This window comes from Phocoena sinus, chromosome 7 (genome assembly GCF_008692025.1).
Source record: "Phocoena sinus isolate mPhoSin1 chromosome 7, mPhoSin1.pri, whole genome shotgun sequence".
In the NCBI taxonomy this organism is placed as follows: Eukaryota; Metazoa; Chordata; class Mammalia; order Artiodactyla; family Phocoenidae; genus Phocoena; species Phocoena sinus.
In genome coordinates, this window is record NC_045769.1 from 32834275 (window position 1) to 32850099 (window position 15825).

Consider the following 15825-nt stretch of genomic DNA (forward strand, 5'->3'; position numbering starts at 1 on the left):
AAACAGTAAACCTGTTTTCAACTGCATTAGCCTTTCTTCATATTCATTTTAGTATTTTAACACTCCATCAACTTTAATTTCTTTCTATATAGGACGTAGTGTCTATTAAGTATGGTTTTTCTCTTTATTCTTGAAATTAGTATTATTTTATAACACACTTGGTTTTGGGTGTTTTGCCACGCCACATGGCTTGCAGGATCTCAGTTCCCCAAGCAGGGATTAAACCTGGGCCACAGCAGTGAAAGCCCAAAATCCTAACCACTAGGCCACCAGGGAACTCCCGACATACTTGCTACATATTAAAAGAAAAATTTTTTTTAGTCATTCATTTTTTAAATTTCAAAAAGTAACTGCTTAGGGACTCCCTGGTGGTGCAGTGGTCGAGAATCCGCCTGCCAATGCAGGGGACACGGGTTTGATCCCTGGTGAAGATCCCACATGCCATGGAGCAACTAAGCCTGGCACCACAACTACTGAAGCCCATGCGACTAAAGCCCGTGCTCAACAAGAGAACAAGAGGAGCCACCACAAGAGGAAGCCCGCGCACTGCAAGGAAGAGAAGAGTTGCCCCTGCTCTCTCAACTAGAGACAGCCCACAAGCATCAATGAAGACCCAACGCAGCCAAAAATAAATAAATAATATACATAAATTTCTTTTTAAAAAGTAACTGCTTAAAAAAGTAATTCTTGGGCTTCCCTGGTGGCGCAGTGGTTGAGAGTCCGCCTGCCGATGCAGGGGACGCGGGTTCGTGCCCCGGTCCGGGAAGATCCCACATGCCGCAGATCGGCTGGGCCCGTGAGCCACGGCCACTGGCCCTGCATGTCCGGAGCCTGTGCTCCGCAACGGGGGAGGCCACAGCGGTGAGAGGCCCGCATATTGCAAAATAAAAGAAAAAGAAAGAAAAAAAAAGTAATTCTTAAATTTTTAAAAAAGGGAACAATTAACCTTCTTGCATTGTTTTTAGCCCCAAACAAGGAAATTCTGTACTACAGAATCTTAAACCTTCTTTTTAAGAGGCAAAGTCTACATTATTCAACTATCCAATTTGATGAAAGAGTAATTTTAAATTTGGCCCTAGACTTACTGTGCCATGATTCTTCTGGAAGCGAATGACTTCTTGTTCATCTTCAAATGTACTACCCATTACCATCTGCGTAACAGACTTCATTGCAAAGCCAAGCATATGCTGGCAGAGAGGGACATGTTGGGACTCTGGGTAGGAGAGCCACTTATCCAATAATTCTTCCGAAAGCTGAAAGAAAACAGAAAAACACAATGATTTACTACTTTCTCCTACTAAATCTTAGAAAAATCCATCAAGTAGACTCATTTCATAGAGTATACAGTTCAACTCCTTAATCACAGCAAACATTCAGGTGTTTACTGACCTGTCAGTCTAACACTGGCTCCACCAATAATTACATCCCTAATAGTTTAGGTTCAGATTCTGTCAAAGGGCTGATTTGGAAAACAAAAGAACCACAACAGTGAAAACAGAAAATATAAGTTAAATGTTCAAAGGCTGGGAAAACCTTAAACCTAAAGGAAATTAAGATATTAAAGTCTTGGGCTTCCCTGGTGGCACAGTGGTTGGGAGTCCGCCTGCCGATGCAGGGGACACAGGTTTGTGCCCCGGTCCGGGAAGATCCCACATGCCGTGGAGCAGCTGGGCCCATGAGCCATGGCCTCTGACCCTGCGCTTCCGGAGCCTGTGCTCCGCAACGGGAGAGGCCACAACAGTGAGAGGCCCGCATACCGCAAAAAAAAAAAAAAAAAAGATATTAAAGTCTTAGTATCTAATTAAAAATGGTAAAGGTTCCCCACAGACTGGTTGTGATATAGTAAACAATCAATAAATATATGAATATGTAAAAGTCCTAGACATGCTTCAGTGACAGAAACCTCTCAGAGTCTCTTTGTCATTCCTTCATCCAACGAATATTTATCAAATCCCCTGTGGAATAAAAAACAATGTGTAGGGACTTCCCTGGTGGCGCGGTGATTAAAAATCCACCTGCCAACGCAGGGGACACGGGTTCAAGCCCTGGTCCGGGAAGATCCCACATGCCATGGAGCAACTAAGCCCATGCACCACAACTACTGAGCCCACGCTCCACAACTACTGAAGCCTGCGCACCTAGAGACCATGCTCCACAACAAGAGAAGCCACTGCAATGAGAAGCCTGCACACCGCAACGAAGAGTAGCCCCCACTTGCCGCAACTAGAGAATGCCCACATGCTGCAACGAAGACCGAACGCAGCCAAAAATAAATAAATAAAACAATGTGTAATAAAAATATCAAAAGCTTTGGAGTCAGAAAAACCTTGGGTTTACTTCTGGCTCTGTTACTTAGAAGTAATGTGACTTTGAGCCATTTGCTTGACTTTTCCAAGGTTCAGGTGTTCCAACAGTTAAACAGACATGACATCTCCCACTTTTCACAGTTGCTGTGATAGGGATAATTGTACTTACATCACACAACACAGTTTTGTGAAGGGTTTTGTGAAGTAAAATATATAAAGCCCCTTTCATTTTAGGAACTCAAATTTAAGCTACTTTCCCATATCAACTCCATGAAAGTTTTGTCACAGTGTAAAGGACTTCACTGATCTACACATATGCCACTAACATAATTTTGAAAATTTACCATATCTATATAATATTTCCCATTACAATTCTCTTTCAAAATGTTCCAGAAGACAGACTGACTTCCACAATGGTGGAGTGAGGACTTTGGTGATCTCACTCTCCCTCTAAAACAGTGAAAATACGTGCAAAACAACTAAACAACTAACATCAACCATTCCAGCACTTTGGCAATTAACCAAAACCCAGTACCCACTGAGAAGTGTCTATTCAACAGGAACAACTAAACCTTGGTAAGACAGTGGGGTCTTCAGTGTTTTAACTTAAGGTTATTTCATTTTACTTCTCTCCCCAGCTCAACAGTAGCCAAAAGTCAACAGCACTGCAGAAAACAGAGCTCTATTAAAAGCACCATCACCACCGGTCATCAAAATGGTCACTGAAAACGGAGGACAGGGAATCCCAAGACTCTAACCCTCCCCAAAAGCATGTAATGAGCTGGCCAAAACTGTCAAAATCAACTTCTGAAAAACTCTGGAATACAGCCAAAGACTTACAACAACCAGGGGAAGCCTTGATGAAGAAAGAAGCCATTGCTTTGTGGTAAGAAAGCACTGTGACATTTTAAACAGCCTGCCTGTAATTCCCATATCCCAGAGAGGCAGCAGCTAAGAGAACAGCAGCCCATACTCCTGGTGCAAATTGCTAGGAAGCGATACAGACATTTTTGTCAAAAAATTGTGGCTGTGGGTCTCAACCTGTCTGGCAACTCCCATCAAGGACTGGTGCAAAGGTTGCCCTTGTTTGGCCCAACTCTGAGCATTTCCAGAGCTAGGACAGGTTCCTAGGTGGCTTCTGCCGAAAACATTTAAAGGTGCAGGTATTGGCTGCAAAAGCTGGGGCATGAAACGACAGTTGGGACAAGCAATGAAAAGACCAAGAAGCCAGGGAAGGAAGGGTTGGGAGAAGAGATAAATGTGGGAATAAGAGCTTTTAAAAGCTTCTGCAAATACCAGGGAATTAAGAAAGTCATGTACATGCCCAACACCAGGATACATGCTCAGAAAAGGTCTGAGAAGACTAGGCTTTCACATCTGGGGTCTTCTGGCTCCATACAAGCAGAAAGTGAGAACAAAGGCAGAGCTCTATAAAGCCTGGATAAGTGTTAAAGGAGGACTCCAACACAAAGCGAATCTGCAAACACTGGGAGAGTTTTTTAAATTTTCTTTTGTAAGCCTAAAGTGTTTAAGGTAAAATCTGTCAAAACACCAGCTGAGCATTAAGCTAACAGAACAGATGCTTCAGTGGCCACACGTGACAAAGAATACAGACTTTACAAAAACAGTTTAGAAAAGACTAAGCAAGTGAACAACAATAATCCACAACAGATAGCAAGAACAAACTCTAAGGAAGGTGAAGAATCTGATTTCAAGATTGCCATCCACACGTGTGCCCCCTCTGGCAGAGTCTCGATATCAGTCATGGGAGCATGGGATCTTCCTTGGGTGCTCTGTCTCAGCCCTAGAGTTGGTGACTGCTCCTTTTACCAGCTATACCTGTATTCTTTAGAGTTATCTTTACTTCTGACTAGCTAATCTCTCATTACTCCAAATCCCCTGCTGTAGTTAATAATTCTTTATATTAAACTTTCCCTATTTAAATAATTGTGTGCTTTATCTCTCCCGATTGGACCCACACGGATAAACACTTTAAGAAACACGAATCAAGAAGAAGAGAGAGAAGGTACTAATGAGGCTAATGACATTAAAAATATAACAGAGGTACTTCCCTAGTGGTCCAGTGGTTGAGAATTCACCTTCCAATGCAGGGGATGCAGGTTCGATCCCAGGTCAGGGAACGAACATCTCACATGCCACGGTGCAACTAAGACTGCATGTCACAACTACAGAGCCCACGCGCTCTGGAACCCGTGCAACACAACTAGAGAGCTGCTACGCCACAATTAGAGAGAAGCCCGCGCACCACAACAGAAGATTCCACGTGCCGCAACTAAGACCTGACACAGCCATAAATAAATAAATAAATATTTAAAAATATATATGTATAACAGAATAATTGGCAATAAAGCATGAAAAGAAATGAAAGGTATTAGGATTGGAAAAGAATAAAACTGTCACTAATCTCGGATATCATGATAAACCATTAGACTTAATAAGGAAATTTGGCAAGGTTAATGACTACAAGGTCAATATGCAGAAATCAACTGTATATATAAGTAACAAACAAACAATGAAATTTAAAAACTGTAGCATTTACGATAGCATTTTTAAAATACCACTAAATAGGAGTAAATTTAATAAAAGATGTAGAAGATCTCTACACTGAAAAGAGAAAAAATTATTGAGAAAAGCTAAAGACCAAAAAGTGGGAGGGTATTCTTCCATATTCATGGATTGGAAAATTCCCTAATATTGTGGACAAAGAATGTTGCCTACCATTCCAGTAAACAACAAATGTTGCCACCATCAAGCTATCAGCCACTGCTGCCCCTCCTCCCCACATGGTGCACCCTGAAGGGATTCAGAATGGAGAAAAACAGGATACAGGCCTTAGATATGTAAGATGTATATCTAAGGAATAATTTCAATAAGCCCAGACTCTTACATCTTCTCATACATAGAAAAGCACTAAAATCACTAATTTCAGATATCTGGTTTTTGCCATTAGCAGTAGTCTTCTGATGTTTGACTACACAGTTTTTTTTCTCAGAATATATAGGAATATATCCTGGCTCCTCCCTTACCTCTTCAGAACAGTTCCTCAGAGCCATCTGAGAGGCTGTTTCCCGGGCTATTTTTCTCAGTAAGGTCCCTGAATAAAACATAACTCACAACTTTTAGATTGTGCGTTTTTCCCCAGTCAACAATATGTAAAGGTAACTTTACATACATCAAGTGACAAACACAGTTACTTGGTTTTGACAAAGGTACATTACAGTACAATGGAAAAAGGATGATCTTTTCAATGTTATGCTGGGTCAACTGGATAACCATATGGGAAAAAATGAATGTTAACCCCCTTCCTCATTCTTTACACAATAACAAACACTAAATAGATTATAGATCTAAGTTCGAAAGGTAAACAGTAAAACTCTCAGAACAAAATTTAGATGAATATATTCATGACATTAAGTTAAATAAAGATTTCTCACGTAAGATTTAAAATGCAGTAAACATAAAGGCAAAAAAAATAAGTTACACTACACTAAAATTAGCATCTGTTCATCAAAAGACAAGCTTAAGATCATATAAAATCAAGCCACAGTAAAAATACTTGAGATATACACATATATAATATATATGCACCCACACATGCATCCAATAAAGTTCTTAAATTCAGAATTTTTAAAAACCTCTTAAAAATCAATACAAAGAGAGAAAACCCAAAAGAAAAATGGGCAAAAGACTTGAAACAGCACTACACCAGAGTGACTATCCAACTGGTCAATAAACAAATGAAAAAATGCTTAATTTTATTCACCATCAGGAAAATGCAAATCAAAATCATGACAAGTCCCTCCCATCAGGGACCTTGCACAAGCCTCTTAGATAGACTCATCCACGAGAGGGCAGACAGCAGAAGCAAGAAGAACTACAACCCTGCAGCCTGTGGAACAAAATCCACATTCACAGAAAGACAGACAACATGAAAAGGCAGAGGGCTAGGTACCCGATGAAGGAACAAGATAAAACCCCAGAAAAACAACTAAATGAAGTGGAGATAGGCAACCTTCCAGAAAAAGAATTCAGAATAATGATACTGAAGATGATCCAGGACCTCGGAAAAAGAATGGAGGCAAAGATCAAGAAGATGCAAGAAATGTTTAACAAAGACCTAGAAGAATTAAAGAACAAACAGAGGTGAACAATAAGATAATTGAAATGAAAACTACACTCGAAGGAATCAATAGCAGAATAACTGAGGCAGAAGAACGAATAAGGACATTTCAACCAAAAACGGATAAGACAGAGGGTGGAATTCACTGCCACGGAACAGAATAAAGAAAAAAGAATGAAAAGAAATGAAGACAGCCTAAGAGACTCTGGGACAACATTAAACACAACAACATTCGCATTATAGGGATCCCAGAAGGAGAAGAGAGAGAGAAAGGACCTGAGATAATATCTGAAGAGATTATAGTCAAAAACTTCCCTAACATGGGAAAGAAAACAGCCACCCAAGTCCAGGAAGCGCAGAGAGTCCCATACAGGATAAACCGAGGAGAAACATGCCAAGACACACAGTAATCAAACAAGCAAAAATTAAAGACAAAGAAAAATTACTGAAAGCAGCAAGGGAAAAACGACAAACAACATACAGGGGAACTCCCATAAGGTTAACAGCTGACTTCTCAGCACAAACTCTACAAGCCAGAAGAGAGTGGCATGATATACTTAAAGTGGTGAAAGGAAAGAACCTACAACCAAGATTACTCTACCCGGCAAGGATTTCATTCAGATTCAATGGAGAAATCAAAAGCTTTACACACAAGCAAAATCTAAGAGAATTCAGCACCACCAAACCAGCTCTACAGCAAATGCGAAAAGAACTTCTTTAAGTGGGAAACACAAGAGAAGAAAAGGACCTACAAAACAAACCCAAAACAATTAAGAAAATGGTAATAGGGACATACATATGGATAATTACCTTAAACGTGAATGGATTAAATGCTCCAACCAAAAGACACAGGCTCGCTGAATGGATACAAAAACAATACCCATATATATGCTGTCTACAAGAGACCCACTTCAGACCTAGGGACACATACAGACTGAAAGTGAGGGGATGGAAAAAGATATTCCATGCAAATGGAAATCAAAAGAAAGCTGGAGTAGCAATACTCATATCAGATAAAATAGATTTTAAAATAAAAAATGTTATAAGAGACAAGGAAGGACACTACATAATGATCAAGGGATCAATCCAAGAAGATATAACAATTATAAACATATATGCACCCAACACAGGAGCACCTCAATACATAAGGCAACTGCTAACAGCTATAAAAGAAGAAATTGACAGAAACACAATAATAGTGGGGAACTTTTAACACTTCACTTACCTGGATGGACAGATCATCCAAACAGAAAATGAATAAGGAAACACAAGCTTTAAATGACACAACAGACCAGATGGATTTAATTAATATTTATAGAACATTCCATCCAAAAACAGCAGATTATGCTTTCTTCTCAAGTGCACATGGAACATTCTCAAGGATAGATCACATTTTGGGTCACAAATCAAGCCTCAGTAAATTTAAGAAAATTGAAATCATATCAAGCATCTTTTCTGACCACAGCGCCATGAAGAGAGAAATAAATTACAGGGAAAAAAATGTAATAAACACAAACACGGAGAGGCTAAACAATACGTTACTAAATAACCAAAAGATCACTGAAGAAATCAAAGAGGAAATCAAACAATACCTAGAGACAAATGACAATGAAAACACGACGATTGAAAACCTATGGGATGCAGCAAAAGCAGTTCTAAGAGGGAAGTTTATAGCTATACAAGCCTACCTCAAGAAACAAGAATAATCACAAACAATCTAACGTTACACCTAAAGGAACTAGAGAAAGAAGAACAAACAACCCAAAGTCAGCAGAAGGAAAGAAATCGTAAAGGACAGAGCAGAAATAAATGAAATAGCAACAAAGAAAACAATAGCAAAGATCAATAAAACTAAAAACTGGTTCTTTGAGAAGATAAACAAAATTGATAAACCATTAGGCAGACTCATCAAGAAAAAGAGGGAGAGGACTCAAATCAATAAAATTAGAAATGAAAAAGGACAAGCTACCACAGACACCACAGAAATACAAAGAATCCTAAGAGATGACTACAAGCAACTTTATGCCAATAAAATGGACAACCTGGAAGAAATGGGACAAATTCTTAGAAAGGTATAACCTTGCAAGACTGAACCAGGAAGAAACAGAACATATGAACAGACCAATCACAAGTAATGAAATTGAAACTGTAATTAAAAAGCTTCCAACAAACAAAAGTCCAGGACCACAGGGCTTCACAGGCGAATTCTGTCAAACATTTAGAGAAGAGCTAACACCCATCCTTCTCAAACTCTTCCAAAAAACTGTGGAGGAAGGAACACTCCAAAACCCATTCTATGAGGCCACCATCACCCTGATACCAAAACCAGACAAAGATACCACAGAAAAAGAAAATTACAGGCCAATATCACTGATGAACATAAATGCAAATATCCTCAACAAAATACTAGCAAACAGAATCCAACAACACATTAAAAGGATCAGACACCATGATCAAGTGGGATTTATCCCAAGGATGCAAGGATTCAATATACACAAATCAATCAATCTGATATACCATATTAACAAATTGAAGAATAAAAACCATATGACCATCTCAATAGATGCAGAAAAAGCTTTTGACAAAATTCAACACCCATTTATGATAAAAACTCTCCAGAAAGTGGGCATAGAGGGAAACTACCTCAACAGAATAAAGGCCATATATGACAAACCCACAGCAAACATCATTCTCAGTGGTGAAAAACTGAAAGCATTTCCTCTAAGATCAGGAACAAGACAAGAATGTCCCCTCTCACCACTATTGTTCAACATAGTTTTGGAACTCCTAGCTATGGCAGTCAGAGAAGCAAAAGAAATAAAAGGAATCCAAATTGGAAAAGAAGAAGTAAAAGTGTCACTGTTTGCAGATGACATACTATACATAGAGAATCCTAAAAATGCCACCAGAAAACTACTAGAGCTAATCAATGAATTTGGTAAAGTTGCAGGATACAAAATTAATGCACAGAAGTCCCTTGCATTCCTATACACTAATGATGAAAAATCTGAAAGAGAAATTAAGGAAACACTCCCATTTACCATTGCAACAAAAAGAATAAAATACCTAGGAATAAACCTACCTAGGGAGACAAAAGACCTGTATGCAGAAAACTATAAGACCATGAAAGAAATTAAAGATGATTCCAGCAGATAGAGAGATATACGATGTTCTTGGATTGGAAGAATCAATGTTGTGAAAGTGACTATACTATCCATAGCAATCTACAGATTGAATGCAATTCCTATCAAATTACCAATGGCATTTTTGATAAAACTAGAACAAAAAATCTTAAAATTTGTATGGAAACACTAAAGACCACGAATAGCCAAAGCAGTCTTGAGGGAAAAAAATGGAATGGGAGGAATCAGACTCCCTGACTTCAGACTGTATTACAAAGCTACAGTAATGAAGACAATATGGTACTGGCACAAAAACAGAAACATAGATCAATGGAACAAGACAGAAGGCCCAGAGATAAACCCATGTACCTATGGTCAACTAATCTATGACAAAGGAGACAAGGATATATGATGGAGAAAAGAGAGTCTCTTCAATAAGTGATGCTGGGAAAACTGGACAGCTACATGTAAAAGAATGAAATTTGAACACTCCCTAACACCATATACAAAAATAAAGGCAAAATGGATTCGAGACCTAAATGTAAGACCGGACACTATAAAACTCTTAGAAAAAAAAAATAGGAAGAACACTCTTTGACATAAATCACAGCAAGATCGTTTTTGATCCACCTCCTAGAGAAATGGAAATAAAAACAAAAATACAAAAATGGGACCTAATGAAACTTCAAAGCTTTTGCACAGCAAAGGAAACCATAAACAAGACTAAAAGACAACCCTCAGAATGGGAGAAAATATTTGCAAATGAAGCAACAGACAAAGGATTAATCTCCAAAATATATAAACAGCTCATGCAGCTCAATATTAAAGAAACAAACAACACAATCCAAAAATGGGCTGAAGACCTAAATAGACATTTCTCCAAAGAAGACATACAGATGGCCAAGAGGCACATGAAAAGCTGCTCAACATCACTAATTATTAAAGAAATGCAAATCAAAATTACAACGAGGTATCACCTCACACCAGTTACAATGGGCATCATCAGAAAATCTACAAACAAATGCTGGAGAGGGTACAGAGAAAAAGGAACCCTCTTGCACTGTTGGTGGGAATGTAAATTGGTACAGCCACTATGGAGAACAGTATGGAGGTTCCTTAAAAAATTAAAAATAGAATTACCATATGATCCAGCAATCTCACTACTGGGCATATACCCAGAGAAAACCATAATTCAAAAAGACACATGCACCCCAATGTTCACTGCAGCACTATTTACAATAGCCAGGTCACAGAAGCAACCTAAATGCCCATTGACAGAGGAATGGATAAAGAAGGTGTGGTACATATATACAATGGAATATTACTCAGCCACAAAAAGGAACGAAACTGGGTCATTTGTTGAGACGTGGATGGATCCAGAGACTGTCATACAGAGTGAAATAAGTCAGAAAGAGAAAAACAAATATCGTATATTAACGCATATATGTGGAAGCTAGGAAAATGGTACAGATGAACCAGTTTGCAGGGCAGAAGTTGAGACACAGATGTAGAGATCAAATGTATGGACACCAAGGGGGGAAAACCGCAGTGGGGTGGGGTTGGTGGTGTGCTGAATTGGACAATTGGGATTGACATGTATACACTAATGTGTATAAAACTGATGATTAATGAGAACCTGCAGTATAAAAAAATAAATAAAACAAAATTCAAAAAAAATAATCACAATGACAAACCCCTATACATATACCAATACCAAGGAATGGTGAGGATGCAGAAAAAGCAGAATTCTCATGTGCTGTGTGGGACTGTAAATGGTAAAACCACTCTGAAAAACTATTTGGAAGCACCTACTAATGTGTCAGTTCATTTAATCCTTAATAGTATGTGACAAGTAACTGTTATTGTCCCCATTTTACAAATGAGGAAATGTGTCACAGAAAATAAGTAACATGCCCAGGGCCACATAACAAAAATCACAGAATTCCTATTCCAACCCAGGCAGCTCGATGACGAGCCCAAGCTCTCAACCATTACACCTCTCTATGTGGAAGAAGGTAAAAAATGTATCTTTAGAGTAACCAACTATGTCCATGCTGGGTAAGAAGGAAACTAAAACCAGATCAATGAACTTCAAAAACAGAAGGTATTCTAAGATTAAGGGTCAGGATGTGGGCCAAGAGTAGATTTAGCAGTGAGAGAAATACAAAGTGATTAGCAGTTTGCTGTCGGAAACTCAGCGTTTGAGACTGGTTCCAACATTTAACAAAAGGAATGCTTTTGATTAGCATCACTCTAATATTTGGTTAAAGACCCAGTACCTGATAACCATTAGACCTAAACCTTCTTGAGGGCTGCTTTTTACATTGGTAATCTTAGTACAGTGTCTGGTAAATCGCAGGTGCTCAATAAATATTTAGTGAGTTTACCAACCATTTTTTTAAAATGACTGTCCTGCCTCTACCTCAAAAAATAAGTTATGTTTCTGACAGAGAGTAAGGACTCTCTCAAAAGTTACTACATACCTCTTTAAATATTCAATTCTGTCATACTAATAATGTGTCATAACTGTATATGTAAAGTCACTGGACATCATTAACGCTTTCTCTTTATAAAATTTGGCCTTTTACAGTTTTGGGGTTTTAAAAAAGAAAAAAACCATCTGATTAAAAATACTGAACAGTACAAAAACAACAGCAGGGAAGATCATTCTCCCCAAATCAACTCCTGCATATTAGCAGCTTCCAGAAGAATAAAAGAAACCAAATACATAGTCCTAAAAAAGTCCATGAATAAAAGGCTTTGTTCTTAGAGAAAATTAAATAAACTATTGAATTTTGGTTTTAATTAGTCAATGAATTATTAAGCTTTGCTCCTAATGAAAATTCAGTGACTATCACTGAGAGTTGAGTGGTTCATTGCTTTTTTTGTTGTTGTTTTTTTTTTTGGTTCATTGTTTTTGACTTGTACAGTAATACAGGTTAGTGTAAAAGAAAATTAATATGTAGAAAACAATAAATAACTTAAAATAAATGAAAATATAGAAATTAATTTAAATCACCCTAAATTCAACCCAGTAGCAGTAATTACTGATAACATTTTTTTTATAGAGCTTTTCATGTTTTTCTATAGGTATGTGTATCCATGTATATGTGTACATACATGTGTGCATAAAGCTATACTTTGGACAATGTATTAATACTCTACAAACTGTTCTGTATACTGTTTTTTTTCACTTACCATCTGTTATGGGTTGAATTGTGCCCCCACAAAAGATCTTGAAGTTTTAACCCCCAGTGCCTGTGAATGTGACCTCATTTGGGAATAGGTTCTTGCAGATAATCAGTTTAAGATGTGCACATTAGGGTGGGCCTTAATCCAATACCACTATGTCCTTATAAAAATGGGAAATTTGGACACTGAAACACACACACAAACATATACACACACAGGGATACCTCATTATAAACATGAAGGCAGGGCTTCCCTGGTGGCGCAGTGGTTGAAAGTCTGCCTGCTGATGCAGGGGACACAGGTTCGTGCCCCGGACTGGGAAGATCCCACATGCCTTGGAGCGGCTGGGATCGTGAGCCATGGCCGCTGAGCCTGCGCGTCCAGAGCCTGTGCTCCGCAACGCGAGAGGCCACAACAGTGAGAGGCCCGCATACCCCAAAAAAAAAAAAAAAAAAAAAAAAACATGAAGGCAGAGATTGGGGTGGTAAGTGTACAAGCCAAGGAACACCACAGATTACCAGCAAACTACTAGCAGCTAGGAAAGAGGCATAAAACAGATTTCCCTCACAGCCCTCAGAAGGAACCAACTCTGCTGGCACCTTGACCTTGGGCAACAGCCTCCAGAACTGTGAGACAATAAATTTCTGTGTTTAAACCACCAAGTTTGTGCTAGCTCTAGCAAACCATCTCCCCATGTCAGTAAATAAATGTCTTTGCAACCTTAATGTTTTCATTCTAATCCATTGTACGGATTTACGATCATTCAAATAATCCTCTACTACTGGACGTTTAAGTATTTTCCAATTTCTGCTACAATAAACAATGCTTCAACAGCCATCTCTGTATATACATCTATTGCCATTTGACTTCCTTAGATATGAAATTTCTGAGTTAAGAAGTAGTTTTCAAGCTTTTGCTTTATATGGCCATGCTGCCCTGGAGAAAGCCTATATCAGCTTACTGTCTTAACCAGCAATCTCAAAGTGTCCATTTCCCATACTTTGGACTGTACTAAGTGTTGTCATTTTATAAAACCTCTGTCAGTCTAACAGGTAAAAAATAACTCAACATTGCTTTAATTGGCTTATTTTGTTCGAATTATTGGTAGGGTTTAAACAAGTTTCAAATATTTAATGGCCATTTACATGTTTTCCACAATGTACTGCATGTTCACTTCTTTGGCCATTTTTCTACTGGGGCTTGTATCTTTTCCTTAATAATGTGTAAGAGCTTCTGTACATAGCTGGTTTTTAAATGAAATCCAGGGTATATATTTCCTCAGTTCTAAGTGATAGGTAGTCAGTTTTCTGGTGACCTTTCTTCTGTGGGATATTACATGTTCAAAAAAAAAACCTATAAATGGTATTCCTAAACACTGGAACTATAAATGGTATTCCTAAATTTGGACCATTTGGGTCCAAATTTAGGACCCAAATGGTATCCTAAAAACCTATTAGGACAATCTGTGACTTATCAGAGACTTTAACTGTGACTATCTCCCCACAGTACCAGATTATTACTGATTATGCAACTAACTGTGGAAATGCTTTCAGCCTATGCTGTTAAAGCCTTTTTTTCCCCCTTTTTAGCCATGAGCATAAAAATTTTATTATCAATATTGTCATTTGTATCACAGAACTGTGTTGTGATTTGCTCATCCATTTGTTTTGCACAGTACTCTACAAAACAATGCATATATTAGAAATGATTCGTGGAGGTTTTTACTCGACATACATATCTAGTACATCTGCTAGAGGCTTATATGAATCTCTTAGTTTATGAACCTTGACTATGTATATTAGATAGGAATTCTAACAATCTGTTGATGAGCTTCACTTGATAGTATTAAACCAATAAGTTCAATAATTTTGGCTATTATTACTAAGCTGTCAATTAAGAGGGTTCTGGAAAACTGTCATAAATTCTAAAATACTTCGTAAATCAGAGTTTAACCCAAAAGTCATAGGAGCATATGGGGCTGAAGCACACAGAAGAGAGAAGTTACACTCACAGAACTAAAGTGGACGTTTACACACAGCCTTTGAGCAGAGACGGTCAGGGCAGGAAGGAACCAGAACTCACAGGATGAGGTTTGAGAGGATTAGAGAAGAGTCAGAATACAGAATTCAGATCTGGACCAAAATAAAAATAAAAAAGGCAAAAGAGGGCTTCCCTGGTGGCGCAATGGTTGAGAGTCCGCCTGCTAATGCAGGGGACATGGGTTCGTGCCCCGGTCTGGGAAGATCCCACATACCGCGGAGCAGCTGGGCCCGTGAGCCATGGCTGCTGAGCCTGCGTGTCCGGAGCCTGTGCTCCGCAACGGGAGAGGCCACAACAGTGAGAGGCCCGCGTACCGCAAAAATAAATAAAAAAAAAAAAAAAAAAAAAAAAAGGGCAAAAGATTTATTGTGTCAGTATGAAGTACAGCTTATTTTGGAGTGATAACTCTGATAAACAGCCCTGTTCTCTTAAAGAAAAACCATTAGTAGGGAGGAAGACGATGCTCTGACTACAGCCCTCTTCAATCATGTTCTTACTGATTAAATATTAATTGGTATATCTGACTAATGAGTAAGCTAAGTAACTGGCTTGTGCTATGGGGTTGAAAACATAAACCTGAAACACATTTCTCATGTATGGACCCAGTCTATGAACCAAAGCTTGAAAATATGATGGCAAGAAATGTGAAAACTGGGAAATAATTTTCCACTTTGATTTGCCGTTGATCAGACAGGAGGAGAAAAAAACGCAATACAGAGCAAGGACAAAAAAGATTGAAAATTTGGGAAAGAGAGCCTACGATTAAAGAAGTTAGAATTACTTAGTTTGAAGCAGAGAAGAAAGACTAATTAAGGCTTTTAACAATAAAGATTACTGAAAAGCATAATCACTGAAAGCAAAGCAAAGAGAAATAGGTAAAATTCCCTGGAGCTATACAATTAAATACGAAGATTCTTACAGACAAATGTTAGGTGTTTAAACAGAACAGAAACGTTCTGACTGGTGAATGCTTAGACAGAGGCAACATAACTGCTTTCAGGTAGGACATTCAGGTGTGACAGGA

At 38.4% G+C, this 15825-nt stretch overlaps 1 protein-coding gene across 2 annotated transcripts in view; it reads right to left on the reverse strand.

The window, feature by feature from the left end:
* Positions 1-15825, reverse strand: part of LOC116756568 (cytochrome P450 20A1) — a 78620-nt gene that overhangs the window by 50369 nt on the left and 12426 nt on the right. For both annotated transcript variants that reach the window (XM_032637189.1, XM_032637191.1), the window contains exon 5: positions 1086-1253. In XM_032637189.1, the coding sequence (XP_032493080.1) occupies positions 1086-1253 (168 nt within the window). The remainder of the gene's footprint in view (positions 1-1085; positions 1254-15825) is intronic.